The 22,202-nt window shown below is 57.1% G+C and overlaps 1 protein-coding gene across 1 annotated transcript; it reads left to right on the forward strand.

Moving 5' to 3' along the window:
* The first annotated feature begins 1,581 nt into the window (after positions 1-1,581).
* On the forward strand, positions 1,582-18,986 carry LOC137675645 (pneumococcal serine-rich repeat protein-like). The gene is made up of 2 exons (XM_068421831.1): positions 1,582-18,757; positions 18,910-18,986. Exons 1-2 carry the CDS (start codon positions 1,582-1,584, stop codon positions 18,984-18,986), a joined length of 17,253 nt encoding a protein of 5,750 aa, XP_068277932.1.
* Positions 18,987-22,202: the final 3,216 nt, after the last annotated feature.

The following is a 22,202-nucleotide window of genomic DNA, read 5'->3' on the forward strand; positions in this document are numbered from 1 at the left end:
TAAGAGACTCTTTATGAAAAGGCTCATAAGAAAGTATGGAGTAGGTTGTATTAATTATGCTGTGTTCTCACTGTACTGCAAGAGTTTTTTGAAATAACATCTAGAAACTCAGAGGGCTGCATTACTTTATTCTTACTGTCTAGTTTCATGTCTTTCAATGCAGATGAGTATAAGTTTCTTGAGTGATTAGTACTTGCTGTTAATAATCCAAGGGATACAAACTCAGGGTCTTACAATTCAAGCTATATTGGGATGCAGAAAACATGTAAGTCTGTAGGAGGATTTTGCAAAATATGTATTGTTACATTACAAGCTTTTATGTACACAACAAATGATATGAAAATACCACTTTGGTTTTATAGGTAAGTAGAGACAAAAGAAGTTAATTAATGTGGTTCTTAAGAATTTGATAGAGCTACTCCAGTATACTCTCTCTGAGAATCCTTTAAGTTTTATGCAGCCAAAACCAAAGACTCAGGATAATAACTAAGTATTGCTAAGGAGTAATATTAACATGAGACAGATGACTGTGCCTGTGTTTTTAGTAGGAACAAAACCACTCCTAAAAATCAAGGTTAAATTACTTGACCATGTAAATGAAATGAGCCCAAATTGGCCTATTTAATCACAACAGAAAACGGCTTTGCTTTTCCCTTTAAAGAAATTTTGAGAGCGTTAGAAATGTTGTCATCTTCATACTTGGAACTAAAGTAGTTACTATTTATTCATAGTTAGAGAAAAACAGGGAAGCAATGAATTTTCTCCCATGATTATTATGATTTATGACATCAACATAAAGATATGCACAGAAAAATCTTTCTTTGCTGCCTGACAGGTGGTAAATAAAAAAGATATAATTGTCTTCAAAAATAAAGAAATGGAAATAATAAAATATACACAAAGAGCTAAGGAAAGTATAGTGTTAAAAAATGCGTACGTTCATTATAATTTTCCTTGTTAATTCTCTAGACATTTTAATTTAGAGAGATCATAGAATCATAGAAGCATTTAGGTCGCAAAAGACCTTTAAGATTATCAAGTCCAACAGTAAACCTAACACTGTCAAGGCCACCACAAACACACACCTCTAAGTGTACAAGAAACAAAGTTTAGACGAAGAAAAGAACATAAAAAATTAAAGAATATGAGGAACAGCAACAGCAAAATATATATAAAAATGTAAATTAAATCTCTAAAATGAAACAGAATAAAAATTTATCAGGAAATAAGTAAGGTAAAGAGCTTCATAAATATAAGGAAATGTAAAACAAAATAGAACAGAAATCCCATGGTACTTAAGGAATAGCAAAGAAACCATGTAACTAAAAATTAGGAAGGAAATGAAAAAAAATGAAGATGCGAAAGATGAAAGAAATCTTTACAAAAGCAAAAAATTATACTTGGTAGATTATTAACGTACAGCACTTAATTACAGGGCAAATATACATAATCCACGCGTCACAAATGGATACTGTAACAGAGACTAAAAGTACATTGACAAAAGAAAAAACCATACCAAATAACACCTCTGAGAACCACACAAAAGAGAGATCTGTTGGCGTGTCAGCTGGGAGCGAGGCGATGAACTCCACCTTCCCAACGACAAGGCCCGACACCACTGCCACCAGCATGGGCACAGCGAGTGGCAGTGCTGCCTCCCTGTCTCTCAAACCCAACTCGGCAGCGACAAGCCACTCCTCCTCCTCCTCTCCTACGGGCTCCTCAGCTGCAACTCCCAGCCCACAACAGAGCAGCACCAGTGGCACCACTGAGGCGGGCTTGGCCGCCACATCCCTCCCAGCCACGGCACTGGGGGTCTCCACTCCTTCATCCGCTCCTAGCGTCACGAGCATCAACTCAGGAGATGCGATGGCAGAGGCCACGACACACAGCCCAGCTCCCAGCACGTCCAGGCCCAGGCCATCAGCATCCACCTCCGGCACATCCCCTGCCTCACATAACACCAAGTCCATCCTTTCGTCCACACTGGCTGGCAGTGAAGAGATGCAGGCAGCGCGGACAACCTCCAGAGCCCTCATGCAGGGGCAGTCCACTGCAGAGATGGGGGTCACTTCATCTTCCATGGGGAGTCGGTTTCCTGCCATGCCCACGGCCTCTGTGGCTAGCCGTGCCACGAGTCCTCCCAGTGAAGGTGATAGACCTACCAGGAACCAGGGGAGCAGCATGACGGCTGAGCCCAACGCCAAGACGTCCCTTTCCCTCCCTGCCACATCATTGGTGAGCCCCTCCAAGACGACCATGCTGGATGGAGAACGGAGGTCAGAAACTGCAGCCACGACGCCACCTCAGGAAGGCAGCTCACTCGGCATGTCTGCTGGGAGCGATGCGACGAGTTCCACCTTCCCAACGACAAAGCCTGACACCACTGCCACCAGCATGGGCACAGCGAGTGGCAGTGCTGCCTCCCTGTCTCTCAAACCCAGCTTGGCAGTGACGAGCCACTCCTCCTCCTCCTCTCCTACAGGCTCCTCAGCTGCAACTCCCAGCCAACATCAGAGCAGCACCAGCGGCACCACTGTGGCGAGCCTGGCCACCAAATCCCTCCCAGCCGCGGCACTGGTGTCTTCCACTCCTTCCTCCACTGCTGGCTTCACGAGCATCAACTTGGGCGCTGCGACGGCAGAGGTCGCGACGCACAGCCCAGGTCTGAGCACGCCCAGCCCCAGGCCATCAGCATCCACCTCCGGCACATCCCCTGCCTCACATACCACCAAGTCCAGCATTTCATCCACACTGGCTGGCAGTGAAGAGATGCAGGCAGCGCGGACAACCTCCAGAGCCCTCATGCAGGGGCAGTCCACTGCAGAGATGGGGGTCACTTCATCTTCCACGGGGAGTCGGTTTCCTGCCATGCCCACGGCCTCTGTGGCTAGCCGTGCCACGAGTCCTCCCAGTGAAGCTGATAGACCTACCAGGAACCAGGGGAGCAGCACGATGGCTGAGCCCAACGCCAAGACGTCCCTTTCCCTCCCTGCCACATCATTGGTGACCCCCTCCAAGACGACCATGCTGGATGGAGAACGGAGGTCAGAAACTGCAGCCACGACGTCACCTCGGGAAGGCAGCTCACTCGGCATGTCTGCTGGGAGCGAGGCGACGAGTTCCACCTTCCCAACGACAAGGCCCGACGCCACTGCCACCAGCATGGGCACAGCGAGTGGCAGTGCTGCCTCCCTGTCTCTCAAACCCAGCTCAGTAGCGACGAGCCACTCCTCCTCTCCTGTGGGCACTTCAGCTGTGACACCCAGCCTGCAACAAAGCAGCACCAGAGGCACCATTGAGGTGGGCTTGGCCGCCACAGCCCTCCCAGCCATGGCACTTACATCCTCCGCTCCTTCCTCCACTGCTGGCTTCACGAGCATTGGCTCAGGCGATGCGACGGCAGAGGCCACGACGCACAGCCCAGGTCTGAGCACGCCCAGCCCCAGGCCATCAGCATCCACCTCCGGCACGTCCCCTGCCTCACATAACACCAAGTCCAGCCTTTTGTCCACGCTGGCTGGCAGTGCGGAGACGCAGGCAGTGTGGACAACCTTGAGACCCCTCACGCAGGGACAGGCCACGGCAGAGACGGGGCTCACTTCATCATCCACGGGGAGCCATTTGCCTGCCGTGCCCACGGCCTCTGTGGCTAGCCGTGCCACGAGTCCTCCCGGCGAAGCTGAAAGTCCTACCAGGAACCAGGGGAGCAGCACGACGGCTGAGCCCAATGCCAAGACGTCCCTTTCCCTCCCTGCCACATCATTGGTGACCCCCTCCAAGACGACTATGCTGGATGGAGAACGGAGGTCAGAAACCGCAACCACGACGCCACCTCGGGAAGGGAGCTCACTCAGCATGTCTGCTGGGAGCGAGGCGACGAGTTCCACCTTCCCAACGACAAGGCCCGACACCACTGCCACCAGCATGGGCACAGCGAGTGGCAGTGCTGCCTCCCTGTCTCTCAAACCCAACTCGGCAGCGACGAGCCACTCCTCCTCCTCCTCTCCTACGGGCTCCTCAGCTGCAACTCCCAGTCCACAACACAGCAGCACCAGAGGCACCATTGAAGCGGGCTTGGCCACCAAATCCCTCCCAGCCACGGCACTGGTGTCCTCCACTCCTTCCTCCACTGCTGGTTTCACGAGCATCAACTTGGGCGCTGCGACGGCAGACGCCGCGACGCACAGCCCAGCTCCCAGCACGTCCAGGCCCATGCCACCGGCATCCACCTCCAGAATGCTCCCTCCCTCACATACCACCAAGTCCAGCCTTTCGTCCACGCTGGCTGGCAGTGTGGAGACGCAGGCAGCGCGGACAACCTCCAGAGCCCTCATGCAGGGGCAGTCCACTGCAGAGATGGGGGTCACTTCATCTTCCACGGGGAGTCCATTGCCTGCCGTGCTCACGGCCTCTGTGGCTAGCCGTGCCACGAGTCCTCCCAGCGAAGATGAAAGTTCTACCAGGAACCAGAGGAGCAGCATGACGACCGAGCCCAACACCACGACGTCCCTTTCCCTCCCTGCCACATCATTGGTGACCCCCTCCAAGACGACCATGCTGGATGGAGAACGGAGGTCAGAAACTGCAACCACGACACCACCTCGGGAAGGCAGCTCACTCGGCATGTCTGCTGGGAGCGAGGCGACGAGTTCCACCTTCCCAACGACAAGGCCCGACACCACTGCCACCAGCATGGGCACAGCGAGTGGCAGTGCTGCCTCCCTGTCTCTCAAACCCAGCTTGGCAGTGACGAGTCACTCCTCCTCTCCTGTGGGCACTTCAGCTGTGACACCCAGCCTGCAACAAAGCAGCACCAGAGGCACCATTGAGGTGGGCTTGGCTGCCACAGCCCTCCCAGCCATGGCACTTACATCCTCCGCTCCTTCCTCCACTCCTGGCTTCACGAGCATTGGCTCAGGCGATGCGACGGCAGAGGCCACGACGCACAGCCCAGGTCTGAGCACGCCCAGCCCCAGGCCATCAGCATCCACCTCCGGCACGTCCCCTGCCTCACATAACACCAAGTCCAGCCTTTTGTCCACGCTGGCTGGCAGTGCGGAGACGCAGGCAGTGTGGACAACCTTGAGACCCCTCACGCAGGGACAGGCCACGGCAGAGACGGGGCTCACTTCATCATCCACGGGGAGCCATTTGCCTGCCGTGCCCACGGCCTCTGTGGCTAGCCGTGCCACGAGTCCTCCCGGCGAAGCTGAAAGTCCTACCAGGAACCAGGGGAGCAGCACGACGGCTGAGCCCAATGCCAAGACGTCCCTTTCCCTCCCTGCCACATCATTGGTGACCCCCTCCAAGACGACCATGCTGGATGGAGAACGGAGGTCAGAAACCGCAACCACGACGCCACCTCGGGAAGGGAGCTCACTCAGCATGTCTGCTGGGAGCGAGGCGACGAGTTCCACCTTCCCAACGACAAGGCCCGACACCACTGCCACCAGCATGGGCACAGCGAGTGGCAGTGCTGCCTCCCTGTCTCTCAAACCCAACTCGGCAGCAACGAGCCACTCCTCCTCCTCCTCTCCTACGGGCTCCTCAGCTGCAACTCCCAGTCCACAACACAGCAGCACCAGAGGCACCATTGAAGCGGGCTTGGCCACCAAATCCCTCCCAGCCACGGCACTGGTGTCCTCCACTCCTTCCTCCACTGCTGGCTTCACGAGCATCAACTTGGGCGCTGCGACGGCAGAGGCCGCGACGCACAGCCCAGGTCTGAGCACGCCCAGCCCCAGGCCATCAGCATCCACCTCTGGCACATCCCCTGCCTCACATACCACCAAGTCCAGCATTTCATCCACACTGGCTGGCAGTGCAGAGATGCAGGCAGCGCAGACAACCTCCAGAGCCCTCATGCAGGGGCAGTCCACTGCAGAGATGGGGGTCACTTCATCTTCCACGGGGAGTCGGTTTCCTGCCATGCCCACGGCCTCTGTGGCTAGCCGTGCCACGAGTCCTCCCAGCGAAGCTGATAGATCTACCAGGAACCAGGGGAGCAGCACGACGGCTGAGCCCAACGCCAAGACGTCCCTTTCCCTCCCTGCCACATCATTGGTGACACCCTCCAAGACGACCATGCTGGATGGAGAACGGAGGTCAGAAACTGCAACCACGACGCCACCTCGGGAAGGCAGCTCACTCGGCATGTCTGCTGGGAGCGATGCGACGAGTTCCACCTTCCCAACGACAAGGCCCGACACCACTGCCACCAGCATGGGCACAGCGAGTGGCAGTGCTGCCTCCCTGTCTCTCAAACCCAGCTCAGTAGCGACGAGCCACTCCTCCTCTCCTGTGGGCACTTCAGCTGTGACACCCAGCCTGCAACAAAGCAGCACCAGAGGCACCATTGAGGTGGGCTTGGCCGCCACAGCCCTCCCAGCCATGGCACTTACATCCTCCGCTCCTTCCTCCACTCCTGGCTTCACGAGCATTGGCTCAGGCGATGCGACGGCAGAGGCCACGACGCACAGCCCAGGTCTGAGCACGCCCAGCCCCAGGCCATCAGCATCCACCTCCGGCACGTCCCCTGCCTCACATAACACCGAGTCCAGCCTTTTGTCCACGCTGGCTGGCAGTGCAGAGACGCAGGCAGTGTGGACAACCTCGAGACCCCTCACGCAGGGACAGGCCACGGCAGAGATGGGGCTCACTTCGTCTTCCGCGGGAAGTCAATTTCCTGCCGTGCCCACGGCCTCTGTGGCTAGCCGTGCCACGAGTCCTCCCGGCGAAGCTGAAAGTCCTACCAGGAACCAGGGGAGCAGCACGACGGCTGAGCCCAATGCCAAGACGTCCCTTTCCCTCCCTGCCACATCATTGGTGACCCCCTCCAAGACGACCATGCTGGATGGAGAACGGAGGTCAGAAACTGCAACCACGACGCCACCTCGGGAAGGGAGCTCACTCAGCATGTCTGCTGGGAGCGAGGCGACGAGTTCCACCTTCCCAACGACAAGGCCCGACACCACTGCCACCAGCATGGGCACAGCGAGTGGCAGTGCTGCCTCCCTGTCTCTCAAACCCAACTCGGCAGCGACGAGCCACTCCTCCTCCTCCTCTCCTACGGGCTCCTCAGCTGCAACTCCCAGCCCACAACACAGCAGCACCAGTGGCACCACTGAGGTGAGCTTGGCCACCAAATCCCTCCCAGCCACGGCACTGGTGTCCTCCACTCCTTCCTCCACTGCTGGTTTCACGAGCATCAACTTGGGCGCTGCGACGGCAGAGGCCGTGACGCACAGCCCAGCTCCCAGCACGTCCAGGCCCATGCCACCGGCATCCGCCTCCAGAATGCCCCCTCCCTCACATACCACCAAGTCCAGCCTTTCGTCCACGCTGGCTGGCAGTGTGGAGACGCAGGCAGCGCGGACAACCTCCAGAGCCCTCATGCAGGGGCAGTCCACTGCAGAGATGGGGGTCACTTCATCTTCCACGGGGAGTCCATTGCCTGCCATGCCCACGGCCTCTGTGGCTAGCCGTGCCACGAGTCCTCCCAGCGAAGATGAAAGTTCTACCAGGAACCAGAGGAGCAGCATGACGTCCGAGCCCAACACCACGACGTCCCTTTCCCTTCCTGCCACATCATTGGTGACCCCCTCCAAGACAACCACGTTGGATGGAGAACAGGGGTCAGGAACTGCAACCACGAAGACACCTCAGGAAGGCAGCTCACTCGGCATGTCTGCTGGGAGCGAGGCGACGAGTTCCACCTTCCCAACGACAAGGCCCGACACCACTGCCACCAGCATGGGCACAGCGAGTGGCAGTGCTGCCTCCCTGTCTCTCAAACCCAGCTCAGTAGCGACGAGCCACTCCTCCTCCTCCTCTCCTACAGGCTCCTCAGCTGCAACTCCCAGCCAACATCAGAGCAGCACCAGCGGCACCACTGTGGCGAGCCTGGCCACCAAATCCCTCCCAGCCGCGGCACTGGTGTCTTCCACTCCTTCCTCCACTGCTGGCTTCACGAGCATCAACTTGGGTGCTGCGACGGCAGAGGCCGCGACGCACAGCCCAGGTCTGAGCACGCCCAGCCCCAGGCCATCAGCGTCCACCTCCGGCACATCCCCTGCCTCACATACCACCAAGTCCAGCATTTCATCCACACTGGCTGGCAGTGCAGAGATGCAGGCAGCGCGGACAACCTCCAGAGCCCTCATGCAGGGGCAGTCCACTGCAGAGATGGGGGTCACTTCATCTTCCACGGGGAGTCGGTTTCCTGCCATGCCCACGGCCTCTGTGGCTAGCCGTGCCACGAGTCCTCCCAGTGAAGCTGATAGACCTACCAGGAACCAGGGGAGCAGCACGATGGCTGAGCCCAACGCCAAGACGTCCCTTTCCCTCCCTGCCACATCATTGGTGACCCCCTCCAAGACGACCATGCTGGATGGAGAACGGAGGTCAGAAACTGCAGCCACGACGTCACCTCGGGAAGGCAGCTCACTCGGCATGTCTGCTGGGAGCGAGGCGACGAGTTCCACCTTCCCAACGACAAGGCCCGACGCCACTGCCACCAGCATGGGCACAGCGAGTGGCAGTGCTGCCTCCCTGTCTCTCAAACCCAGCTTGGCAGTGACGAGTCACTCCTCCTCTCCTGTGGGCACTTCAGCTGTGACACCCAGCCTGCAACAAAGCAGCACCAGAGGCACCATTGAGGTGGGCTTGGCCGCCACAGCCCTCCCAGCCATGGCACTTACATCCTCCGCTCCTTCCTCCACTCCTGGCTTCACGAGCATTGGCTCAGGCGATGCGACGGCAGAGGCCACGACGCACAGCCCAGGTCTGAGCACGCCCAGCCCCAGGCCATCAGCATCCACCTCCGGCACGTCACCTGCCTCACATAACACCAAGTCCAGCCTTTTGTCCACGCTGGCTGGCAGTGCGGAGACGCAGGCAGTGTGGACAACCTTGAGACCCCTCACGCAGGGACAGGCCACGGCAGAGACGGGGCTCACTTCATCATCCACGGGGAGCCATTTGCCTGCCGTGCCCACGGCCTCTGTGGCTAGCCGTGCCACGAGTCCTCCCGGCGAAGCTGAAAGTCCTACCAGGAACCAGGGGAGCAGCATGACGGCTGAGCCCAATGCCAAGACGTCCCTTTCCCTCCCTGCCACATCATTGGTGACCCCCTCCAAGACGACCATGCTGGATGGAGAACGGAGGTCAGAAACCGCAACCACGACGCCACCTCGGGAAGGGAGCTCACTCAGCATGTCTGCTGGGAGCGAGGCGACGAGTTCCACCTTCCCAACGACAAGGCCCGACACCACTGCCACCAGCATGGGCACAGCGAGTGGCAGTGCTGCCTCCCTGTCTCTCAAACCCAACTCGGCAGCGACGAGCCACTCCTCCTCCTCCTCTCCTACGGGCTCCTCAGCTGCAACTCCCAGTCCACAACACAGCAGCACCAGAGGCACCATTGAGGCGGGCTTGGCCACCAAATCCCTCCCAGCCACGGCACTGGTGTCCTCCACTCCTTCCTCCACTGCTGGCTTCACGAGCATCAACTTGGGTGCTGCGACGGCAGAGGCCGCGACGCACAGCCCAGGTCTGAGCACGCCCAGCCCCAGGCCATCAGCATCCACATCTGGCACATCCCCTGCCTCACATACCACCAAGTCCAGCATTTCATCCACACTGGCTGGCAGTGCAGAGATGCAGGCAGCGCGGACAACCTCCAGAGCCCTCATGCAGGGGCAGTCCACTGCAGAGATGGGGGTCACTTCATCTTCCACGGGGAGTCGGTTTCCTGCCATGCCCACGGCCTCTGTGGCTAGCCGTGCCACGAGTCCTCCCAGCGAAGCTGATAGATCTACCAGGAACCAGGGGAGCAGCACGACGGCTGAGCCCAACGCCAAGACGTCCCTTTCCCTCCCTGCCACATCATTGGTGACCCCCTCCAAGACGACCATGCTGGATGGAGAACGGAGGTCAGAAACTGCAGCCACGACGTCACCTCGGGAAGGCAGCTCACTCGGCATGTCTGCTGGGAGCGAGGCGACGAGTTCCACCTTCCCAACGACAAGGCCCGACGCCACTGCCACCAGCATGGGCACAGCGAGTGGCAGTGCTGCCTCCCTGTCTCTCAAACCCAGCTTGGCAGTGACGAGTCACTCCTCCTCTCCTGTGGGCACTTCAGCTGTGACACCCAGCCTGCAACAAAGCAGCACCAGAGGCACCATTGAGGTGGGCTCGGCCGCCACATCCCTCCCAGCCATGGCACTTACATCCTCCGCTCCTTCCTCCACTGCTGGCTTCACGAGCATTGGCTCAGGCGATGCGACGGCAGAGGCCACGACGCACAGCCCAGGTCTGAGCACGCCCAGCCCCAGGCCATCAGCATCCACCTCCGGCACGTCCCCTGCCTCACATAACACCGAGGCCAGCATTTTGTCCACGCTGGCTGGCAGTGCGGAGACGCAGGCAGTGTGGACAACCTCGAGACCCCTCACGCAGGGACAGGCCACGGCAGAGATGGGGCTCACTTCATCTTCCGCGGGAAGTCAATTTCCTGCCGTGCCCACGGCCTCTGTGGGTAGCCGTGCCACGAGTCCTCCCAGCGAAGATGAAAGTTCTACCAGGAACCAGAGGAGCAGCATGACGTCCGAGCCCAACACCACGACGTCCCTTTCCCTTCCTGCCACATCATTGGTGACCCCCTCCAAGACAACCACGTTGGATGGAGAAGAGGGGTCGGGAACTGCAACCACGAAGACACCTCAGGAAGGCAGCTCACTCGGCATGTCTGCTGGGAGCGAGGCGACGAGTTCCACCTTCCCAACGACAAGGCCCGACACCACTGCCACCAGCATGGGCACAGCGAGTGGCAGTGCTGCCTCCCTGTCTCTCAAACCCAGCTCAGTAGCGACGAGCCACTCCTCCTCCTCCTCTCCTACAGGCTCCTCAGCTGCAACTCCCAGCCAACATCAGAGCAGCACCAGCGGCACCACTGTGGCGAGCCTGGCCACCAAATCCCTCCCAGCCGCGGCACTGGTGTCTTCCACTCCTTCCTCCACTGCTGGCTTCACGAGCATCAACTTGGGCGCTGCGACGGCAGAGGTCGCGACGCACAGCCCAGGTCTGAGCACGCCCAGCCCCAGGCCATCAGCATCCACCTCCTGCACATCCCCTGCCTCACATACCACCAAGTCCAGCATTTCATCCACACTGGCTGGCAATGCAGAGATGCAGGCAGCGCGGACAACCTCCAGAGCCCTCATGCAGGGGCAGTCCACTGCAGAGATGGGGGTCACTTCATCTTCCACGGGGAGTCGGTTTCCTGCCATGCCCACGGCCTCTGTGGCTAGCCGTGCCACGAGTCCTCCCAGTGAAGCTGATAGACCTACCAGGAACCAGGGGAGCAGCACGATGGCTGAGCCCAACGCCAAGACGTCCCTTTCCCTCCCTGCCACATCATTGGTGACCCCCTCCAAGACGACCATGCTGGATGGAGAACGGAGGTCAGAAACTGCAGCCACGACGTCACCTCGGGAAGGCAGCTCACTCGGCATGTCTGCTGGGAGCGAGGCGACGAGTTCCACCTTCCCAACGACAAGGCCCGACGCCACTGCCACCAGCATGGGCACAGCGAGTGGCAGTGCTGCCTCCCTGTCTCTCAAACCCAGCTTGGCAGTGACGAGTCACTCCTCCTCTCCTGTGGGCACTTCAGCTGTGACACCCAGCCTGCAACAAAGCAGCACCAGAGGCACCATTGAGGTGGGCTTGGCCGCCACAGCCCTCCCAGCCATGGCACTTACATCCTCCGCTCCTTCCTCCACTCCTGGCTTCACGAGCATTGGCTCAGGCGATGCGACGGCAGAGGCCACGACGCACAGCCCAGGTCTGAGCACGCCCAGCCCCAGGCCATCAGCATCCACCTCCGGCACGTCCCCTGCCTCACATAACACCAAGTCCAGCCTTTTGTCCACGCTGGCTGGCAGTGCGGAGACGCAGGCAGTGTGGACAACCTTGAGACCCCTCACGCAGGGACAGGCCACGGCAGAGACGGGGCTCACTTCATCATCCACGGGGAGCCATTTGCCTGCCGTGCCCACGGCCTCTGTGGCTAGCCGTGCCACGAGTCCTCCCGGCGAAGCTGAAAGTCCTACCAGGAACCAGGGGAGCAGCATGACGGCTGAGCCCAATGCCAAGACGTCCCTTTCCCTCCCTGCCACATCATTGGTGACCCCCTCCAAGACGACCATGCTGGATGGAGAACGGAGGTCAGAAACTGCAACCACGACGCCACCTCGGGAAAGGAGCTCACTCGGCATGTCTGCTGGGAGCGAGGCGACGAGTTCCACCTTCCCAACGACAAGGCCCGACACCACTGCCACCAGCATGGGCACAGCGAGTGGCAGTGCTGCCTCCCTGTCTCTCAAACCCAACTCGGCAGCGACGAGCCACTCCTCCTCCTCCTCTCCTACGGGCTCCTCAGCTGCAACTCCCAGCCCACAACACAGCAGCACCAGTGGCACCACTGAGGTGAGCTTGGCCACCAAATCCCTCCCAGCCACGGCACTGGTGTCCTCCACTCCTTCCTCCACTGCTGGTTTCACGAGCATCAACTTGGGCGCTGCGACGGCAGAGGCCGCGACGCACAGCCCAGCTCCCAGCACGTCCAGGCCCATGCCACCGGCATCCACCTCCAGAATGCCCCCTCCCTCACATACCACCAAGTCCAGCCTTTCGTCCACGCTGGCTGGCAGTGTGGAGACGCAGGCAGCGCGGACAACCTCCAGAGCCCTCATGCAGGGGCAGTCCACTGCAGAGATGGGGGTCACTTCATCTTCCACGGGGAGTCCATTGCCTGCCGTGCTCACGGCCTCTGTGGCTAGCCGTGCCACGAGTCCTCCCAGCGAAGATGAAAGTTCTACCAGGAACCAGAGGAGCAGCATGACGTCCGAGCCCAACACCACGACGTCCCTTTCCCTTCCTGCCACATCATTGGTGACCCCCTCCAAGACAACCACGTTGGATGGAGAACAGGGGTCGGGAACTGCAACCACGAAGACACCTCAGGAAGGGAGCTCACTCGGCATGTCTGCTGGGAGCGAGGCGATGGGCTCCCGCTTCCCAAGGACAAAGCCCGACACCACTGCCACCAGCATGGGCACAGCGAGTGGCAGTGCTGCCTCCCTGTCTCTCAAACCCAGCTCGACAGCGACGAGCCACTCCTCCTCCTCCTCTGCTGTGGACTCCTCAGCTGCGACTCCTAGCCCACAACACAGCAGCACCAGCGGCACCATTGAGGCGGGCATGTTCGCCACATCCCACCCAGCCACAGCACTTTTGTCCTCCGCTCTTTCCTCTCCTCCTGGCGTCACGAGCATCAACTCAGGCGATGCGACGGCAGAGGCCACGACGCACAGCCCAGCTCCCAGCACGTCCAGGACCACGCCACCGGCATCCACATCTGGCACGTCCCCTGCCTCACATACCACCGAGGCCAGCCTTTCGTCCACGCTGGCTGGCAGTGTGGAGACGCAGGCAGCGCGGACAACCTTCAGAGCCCTCATGCAGGGGCAGTCCACTGCAGAGATGGGGGTCACTTCATCTTCCGCGGGAAGTCAATTTCCTGCCGTGCCCACGGCCTCTGTGGCTAGCCGTGCCACGAGTCCTCCCGGCGAAGCTGAAAGTCCTACCAGGAACCAGGGGAGCAGCACAACGGCTGAGCCCAACGCCAGGACGTCCCTTTCCCTCCCTGCCACATCATTGGTGACCCCCTCCAAGACGACCATGCTGGATGGAGAACGGAGGTCAGAAACTGCAGCCACGACGTCACCTCGGGAAGGCAGCTCACTCGGCATGTCTGCTGGGAGCGAGGCGACGAGCTCCACCTTCCCAACGACAAGGCCCGACACCACTGCCACCAGCATGGGCACAGCGAGTGGCAGTGCTGCCTCCCTTTCTCTCAAACCCAGCTCGGCAGCAACGAGCCACTCCTCCTCCTCCTCTGCTGTGGACTCCTCAGCTGCGACTCCTAGCCCACAACACAGCAGCACCAGCGGCACCATTGAGGCGAGCTTGGCCGCCACATCCCTCCCAGCCATGGAACTTACATCCTCCGCTCCTTCCTCCACTCCTGGCTTCACGAGCATTGGCTCAGGCGATGCGACGGCAGAGGCCACGACGCACAGCCCAGGTCTGAGCACGCCCAGCCCCAGGCCATCAGCATCAACCTCCGGCACGTCACCTGCCTCACATAACACCAAGTCCAGCCTTTTGTCCATGCTGGCTGGCAGTGCAGAGACGCAGGCAGTGTGGACAACCTCGAGACCCCTCACGCAGGGACAGGCCACGGCAGAGACGGGGCTCACTTCATCATCCACGGGGAGCCATTTGCCTGCCGTGCCCATGGCCTCTGTGGCTAGCCGTGCCACGAGTCCTCCCGGCGAAGCTGAAAGTCCTACCAGGAACCAGGGGAGCAGCACGACGGCTGAGCCCAACGCCAAGACGTCCCTTTCCCTCCCTGCCACATCATTGGTGACCCCCTCCAAGACGACCATGCTGGATGGAGAACGGAGGTCAGAAACTGCAACCACGACGCCACCTCGGGAAGGCAGCTCACTCGGCATGTCTGCTGGGAGCGAGGCGACGAGTTCCACCTTCCCAACGACAAGGCCCGACACCACTGCCACCAGCATGGGCACAGCGAGTGGCAGTGCTGCCTCCCTGTCTCTCAAACCCAACTCGGCAGCGACGAGCCACTCCTCCTCCTCCTCTCCTACGGGCTCCTCAGCTGCAACTCCCAGCCCACAACACAGCAGCACCAGAGGCACCACTGAGGTGAGCTTGGCCACCAAATCCCTCCCAGCCACGGCACTGGTGTCCTCCACTCCTTCCTCCACTGCTGGTTTCACGAGCATCAACTTGGGCGCTGCGACGGCAGAGGCCGCGACGCACAGCCCAGCTCCCAGCACGTCCAGGCCCATGCCACCGGCATCCACCTCCAGAATGCCCCCTCCCTCACATACCACCAAGTCCAGCCTTTCGTCCGCGCTGGCTGGCAGTGTGGAGACGCAGGCAGCGCGGACAACCTCCAGAGCCCTCATGCAGGGGCAGTCCACTGCAGAGATGGGGGTCACTTCATCTTCCACGGGGAGTCCATTGCCTGCCGTGCTCACGGCCTCTGTGGCTAGCCGTGCCACGAGTCCTCCCGGAGAAGATGAAAGTTCTACCAGGAACCAGAGGAGCAGCATGACGTCCGAGCCCAACACCACGACGTCCCTTTCCCTCCCTGCCACATCATTGGTGACCCCCTCCAAGACAACCACGTTGGATGGAGAACAGGGGTCGGGAACTGCAACCACGACACCACCTCGGGAAGGCAGCTCACTCGGCATGTCTGCTGGGAGCGAGGCGATGGGCTCCCGCTTCCCAAGGACAAAGCCCGACACCACTGCCACCAGCATGGGCACAGCGAGTGGCAGTGCTGCCTCCCTGTCTCTCAAACCCAGCTCGACAGCGACGAGCCACTCCTCCTCCTCCTCTGCTGTGGACTCCTCAGCTGCGACTCCTAGCCCACAACACAGCAGCACCAGCGGCACCATTGAGGCGGGCATGTTCGCCACATCCCACCCAGCCACAGCACTTTTGTCCTCCGCTCTTTCCTCTCCTCCTGGCGTCACGAGCATCAACTCAGGCGATGCGACGGCAGAGGCCACGACGCACAGCCCAGCTCCCAGCACGTCCAGGACCACGCCACCGGCATCCACATCTGGCACGTCCCCTGCCTCACATACCACCGAGGCCAGCCTTTCGTCCACGCTGGCTGGCAGTGTGGAGACGCAGGCAGCGCGGACAACCTTCAGAGCCCTCATGCAGGGGCAGTCCACTGCAGAGATGGGGGTCACTTCATCTTCCGCGGGAAGTCAATTTCCTGCCGTGCCCACGGCCTCTGTGGCTAGCCGTGCCACGAGTCCTCCCGGCGAAGCTGAAAGTCCTACCAGGAACCAGGGGAGCAGCACAACGGCTGAGCCCAACGCCAGGACGTCCCTTTCCCTCCCTGCCACATCATTGGTGACCCCCTCCAAGACGACCATGCTGGATGGAGAACGGAGGTCAGAAACTGCAGCCACGACGTCACCTCGGGAAGGCAGCTCACTCGGCATGTCTGCTGGGAGCGAGGCGACGAGCTCCACCTTCCCAACGACAAGGCCCGACACCACTGCCACCAGCATGGGCACAGCGAGTGGCAGTGCTGCCTCCCTTTCTCTCAAACCCAGCTCGGCAGCAACGAGCCACTCCTCCTCCTCCTCTGCTGTGGACTCCTCAGCTGCGACTCCTAGCCCACAACACAGCAGCACCAGCGGCACCATTGAGGCGAGCTTGGCCGCCACATCCCTCCCAGCCATGGAACTTACATCCTCCGCTCCTTCCTCCACTCCTGGCTTCACGAGCATTGGCTCAGGCGATGCGACGGCAGAGGCCACGACGCACAGCCCAGGTCTGAGCACACCCAGCCCCAGGCCATCAGCATCAACCTCCGGCACGTCACCTGCCTCACATAACACCAAGTCCAGCCTTTTGTCCATGCTGGCTGGCAGTGCAGAGACGCAGGCAGTGTGGACAACCTCGAGACCCCTCACGCAGGGACAGGCCACGGCAGAGACGGGGCTCACTTCATCATCCACGGGGAGCCATTTGCCTGCCGTGCCCATGGCCTCTGTGGCTAGCCGTGCCACGAGTCCTCCCGGCGAAGCTGAAAGTCCTACCAGGAACCAGGGGAGCAGCACGACGGCTGAGCCCAACGCCAAGACGTCCCTTTCCCTCCCTGCCACATCATTGGTGACCCCCTCCAAGACGACCATGCTGGATGGAGAACGGAGGTCAGAAACTGCAACCACGACGCCACCTCGGGAAGGCAGCTCACTCGGCATGTCTGCTGGGAGCGAGGCGACGAGTTCCACCTTCCCAACGACAAGGCCCGACACCACTGCCACCAGCATGGGCACAGCGAGTGGCAGTGCTGCCTCCCTGTCTCTCAAACCCAACTCGGCAGCGACGAGCCACTCCTCCTCCTCCTCTCCTACGGGCTCCTCAGCTGCAACTCCCAGCCCACAACACAGCAGCACCAGAGGCACCACTGAGGTGAGCTTGGCCACCAAATCCCTCCCAGCCACGGCACTGGTGTCCTCCACTCCTTCCTCCACTGCTGGTTTCACGAGCATCAACTTGGGCGCTGCGACGGCAGAGGCCGCGACGCACAGCCCAGCTCCCAGCACGTCCAGGCCCATGCCACCGGCATCCACCTCCAGAATGCCCCCTCCCTCACATACCACCAAGTCCAGCCTTTCGTCCGCGCTGGCTGGCAGTGTGGAGACGCAGGCAGCGCGGACAACCTCCAGAGCCCTCATGCAGGGGCAGTCCACTGCAGAGATGGGGGTCACTTCATCTTCCACGGGGAGTCCATTGCCTGCCGTGCTCACGGCCTCTGTGGCTAGCCGTGCCACGAGTCCTCCCGGAGAAGATGAAAGTTCTACCAGGAACCAGAGGAGCAGCATGACGTCCGAGCCCAACACCACGACGTCCCTTTCCCTCCCTGCCACATCATTGGTGACCCCCTCCAAGACAACCACGTTGGATGGAGAACAGGGGTCGGGAACTGCAACCACGACACCACCTCGGGAAGGCAGCTCACTCGGCATGTCTGCTGGGAGCGAGGCGATGGGCTCCCGCTTCCCAAGGACAAAGCCCGACACCACTGCCACCAGCATGGGCACAGCGAGTGGCAGTGCTGCCTCCCTGTCTCTCAAACCCAGCTCGACAGCGACGAGCCACTCCTCCTCCTCCTCTGCTGTGGACTCCTCAGCTGCGACTCCTAGCCCACAACACAGCAGCACCAGCGGCACCATTGAGGCGGGCATGTTCGCCACATCCCACCCAGCCACAGCACTTTTGTCCTCCGCTCTTTCCTCTCCTCCTGGCGTCACGAGCATCAACTCAGGCGATGCGACGGCAGAGGCCACGACGCACAGCCCAGCTCCCAGCACGTCCAGGACCACGCCACCGGCATCCACATCTGGCACGTCCCCTGCCTCACATACCACCGAGGCCAGCCTTTCGTCCACGCTGGCTGGCAGTGTGGAGACGCAGGCAGCGCGGACAACCTCCAGAGCCCTCATGCAGGGGCAGTCCACTGCAGAGATGGGGGTCACTTCATCTTCCGCGGGAAGTCAATTTCCTGCCGTGCCCACGGCCTCTGTGGCTAGCCGTGCCATGAGTCCTCCCGGCGAAGCTGAAAGTCCTACCAGGAACCAGGGGAGCAGCACGACGGCTGAGCCCAACGCCAAGACGTCCCTTTCCCTCCCTGCCACATCATTGGTGAGCCCCTCCAAGACGACCATGCTGGATGGAGAACGGAGGTCAGAAACTGCAGCCACGACGTCACCTCGGGAAGGCAGCTCACTCGGCATGTCTGCTGGGAGCGAGGCGACGAGCTCCACCTTCCCAACGACAAGGCCCGACACCACTGCCACCAGCATGGGCACAGCGAGTGGCAGTGCTGCCTCCCTTTCTCTCAAACCCAGCTCGGCAGCAACGAGCCACTCCTCCTCCTCCTCTGCTGTGGACTCCTCAGCTGCGACTCCTAGCCCACAACACAGCAGCACCAGCGGCACCATTGAGGCGAGCTTGGCCGCCACATCCCTCCCAGCCATGGCACTTACATCCTCCGCTCCTTCCTCCACTCCTGGCTTCATGAGCATCAACTTGGGCGCTGCGACGGCAGAGGTCGCGACGCACAGCCCAGGTCTGAGCACGCCCAGCCCCACGTCACAGGCATTCACCTCCGGCACGTCCCGTGCCTCACATACCACCAAGTCCAGCATTTCGTCCACGCTGGCTGGCAGTGCAGAGACGCAGACAGTGTGGACAACCTCGAGACCCCTCATGCTCGGACAGGCTACAGCGGAGACAGGAGTCACTTCATCTTCCACGGGGAGCCCTTTGCCTGCTGTGCCTACAACCTCTGTGGCTAGCCGTGCCACGAGTCCTCCCCGCAAAGGAGAAACTCCTACCAGGAACCAGGGGAGCAGCGTCACGTCCAAGCCCAACGCCAAGACGTCCCTTTCCCTCCCTTCCATATCGCTGGTGACTGCTTCCAGGACTAATTTTAGGAAATCAACATCTCTTAGTCCTTCTTTTACTGTAACTTGCTGTGAGTATTTTATTATATAATACTAAATTTAAGTTTGTAAATTGTTGGAAGAATTGGATGGAATTTTTTTGTTCTTGGTAGTTTCAATTAATATTTTAACTTTTTACGGTATATCTTTTATTTTTGGAATTTAACGCAGAAACATGAGTCAGAGTAATAACATACATTTCTTAAATATTGCAACTGTAATTTGCAGTTTATTTCAGAATGACACACCTTTTTCTTATGCAGTTTTTTATGCAACAGTGCTAAAAATCTTTTTAGTTATATCTCATATGTAAAGTAACATTAGCGAGAACTTTAATTGTTTTTTATTTGAATTTCCAAATTCCCTTTTATGGAATATTAGAGTCAGCTTCTTCCTTGGGAGAATTCCTCTGAATATATTTGTTTTAAGTCTGTTCCTGTTCGTTTCAATAGTAATTCTCTTCTAGTGAATCTTTATTTTTTTTCCAAGTGCCTACCTGCCTACTTTAAAGAATAGGCAGTAATCAATCTTACTTCATTCTTTAATGGATAAAATTGAAGCAAAGATGGAAAAGAGGAGAATGCATTCTTTTTCTATTCTGATCCCAAAAAATAAAGAAAAAAATGTGGATATGATTTTCTTTTTCGAGCATAACATTATTCTTCTTGTTTGAATACAAATCTAAGGGGTTTATCCTACCCTGATTTGGAGTCATAGTACTCTCATGGAATTCAGCAGGAGGTACACACATGCATGATAAGGTATAACTTGGTCTTTCACACCTTTATAAAAACATTGCAAAGACTTTTTTATTCCTTAGGCAATCAGTTTTGCATTAGTACTTTATTCCTTAAAGACACACAGACTGTAACTACAAGTCTTACAGGAATTTTCTTTTTGCTTTTTAGCCCCTATCACTTTCTCCATACAGCTGGAGAACTTGACCAGTACAATGATACAGTTCAGCTGGAAACCTCAAGGTGGCACAAGAGACAGTCCTTACAGAGTGCGTCTGTGGGGAGGTTCTCGTGAGATGAAGAGAAGCCTGAATGAAACAAGTACTGCATTTGAAAATCTGCTTTCTGATCATGAATACCAAATATCCGTGGATGTTTCAACTTGCTCTAAGAATATCAGTACCTCCTTGACAGTTCGGACAGGTATTTCCTCAGGAACCTTTTCTTTTTTTCCATTAGCAGACTAACATATACATGGTCTGAAGATGAAGCCCATTTTCATTGAGCACCTACCCAGACATGAATAAGCTATATACTGAAATGAATATGTAAAGGGAGGTGAAACTTTCAGACACTGAAAGACAGCCTGCATTTTTTTTCATAGGGCTAAGATACAAAGCCTCCCTTGTCCTCCTGCCAAATTCAAAACTTTACTGAAGTAGAACCACAGCGGTTCAACCTGCCAGTTTCTCCCACCTCTATACTCGTTACTTCCCAAGCCTGTCCTGCTCCTACATCTTCACATGCAAGTTATGCCCACTTTTGAGTTCCCAGTCCCATAGCAGCCAGCAGGTTTAAAGGCACAGTCCTCCTGTAGCCACTTAGCCTAGCGAAGCCCAGAGTCCTGCACCTCCTACTGCTTGATCACTTTGCAAATCCCAGCTGCTTCTTCAGTAGAAGCAGCAGCTGCAGTATGGCAAATGCTTACAGCAGAATATATCAGTGTAGTTAATTTCACAAGTGAAATACCTATTCTGTTATCTATTACCTGGTGTCTTGCGCTGTCCTCCCATGGGACAACATCTGTGATTCTGGGAGCAACTGTGCCTGGTACATGAAGCGACATATTGGAAGGAGCAGAGTCAATGCACTGAAGGTCAAGGGCAGGACTCTTGCAGGGACTGGTGTTCAAAGCTGCCTTGCTGTGAGGCACATAACCCAAGGGTATGGTCGTGCTTCTCCTTCACATCATGTAACAGCTTGTCTTCTTCTTTCAGAGACACATCAAGTAAAATGTGAGGAATACAGCAGTTATTGTGTGGTACAGGGTATTTATGAGTTATATTGTGGCCAACTGTGCTGCAGGGAGTTAACCTGTCTACATTCACCTCTGGTTTGCTCTTATCCTTAGAGGTACCTAGCTGAGGAACCATTTTTAAACAATACCTATACTTTGGCTGGTTATTCTGTTTTTAATATCTCCACAGCTGCTGACGTCTTCAATGGAACCACTAGGATTACCAATGAAGTTTTCAACCCTGAATATAAGAACAAATCAAGTACAGCATTTAAGGACTTTGAAACTAAGTTCATAAAGGAGGTATTTTGCTCAGGAATTCTAAACTAAAATTATTTTCTGTTGAGCTCTTGTTAATGGAAATAATCATGAGCATCTAGGTATGAATAATTCTAAGTGTGTATAGGAAAGATTGTGTGATGGTTAGAAACAATGCCGTACTTATCAAGGCCATACTTTTCTTTTATATTGTGGTCCTCTGAGGCCCTGGTTTAAATGAAATTCTCTCTGGGAGTTATACATATTCTCCTACTATGAGAGGTGCTTCTAAATGAACTATGGCCAGCATATTGCTCTAACAATTCTTTATGTTAAAGCAGAAAAATTAGATAATAACTTAAACTTTTTACCTTGCAGATAGAAAAACATCTGCCACAGAAGATCCTAGAATTAATAAAGGGGAAAAAAATGCGTATTGTAATTAATAGCATCGAGAATGGCAGTGTGATTGTGGCCTTCGACATTGTGTTGGATGCAGGAGAAAATATAACAAAACCAGAAATTTCAGATGTTTTTACAGAGTCCCTTAACATGAGTACAGTACTGACAGCTGATCTTAAAAAGACTGTTATAGAAGGTATGAATTTGTTCATCACTGTGAATTAAAGTCATAGAGTATATTTCACTGATGGTAACATCCAGTGAAACGGGATTTAGGTGGGGAAAGGCTATTGCAAATAATATTCTCTTTATCTCTTTTTCCAATGATGACTTAAAACCTTGCTCTTTTTCTGTTTTTTTTAACTTCACTGTAGCAAGGAATAGTTGTCAGCCAGGATTAAATGGCTGTTCCCAACATGCTACCTGCACTGCTGA

Source organism: Nyctibius grandis, chromosome 2 (assembly GCF_013368605.1).
Source record: "Nyctibius grandis isolate bNycGra1 chromosome 2, bNycGra1.pri, whole genome shotgun sequence".
Classification (NCBI taxonomy): Eukaryota; Metazoa; Chordata; class Aves; order Nyctibiiformes; family Nyctibiidae; genus Nyctibius; species Nyctibius grandis.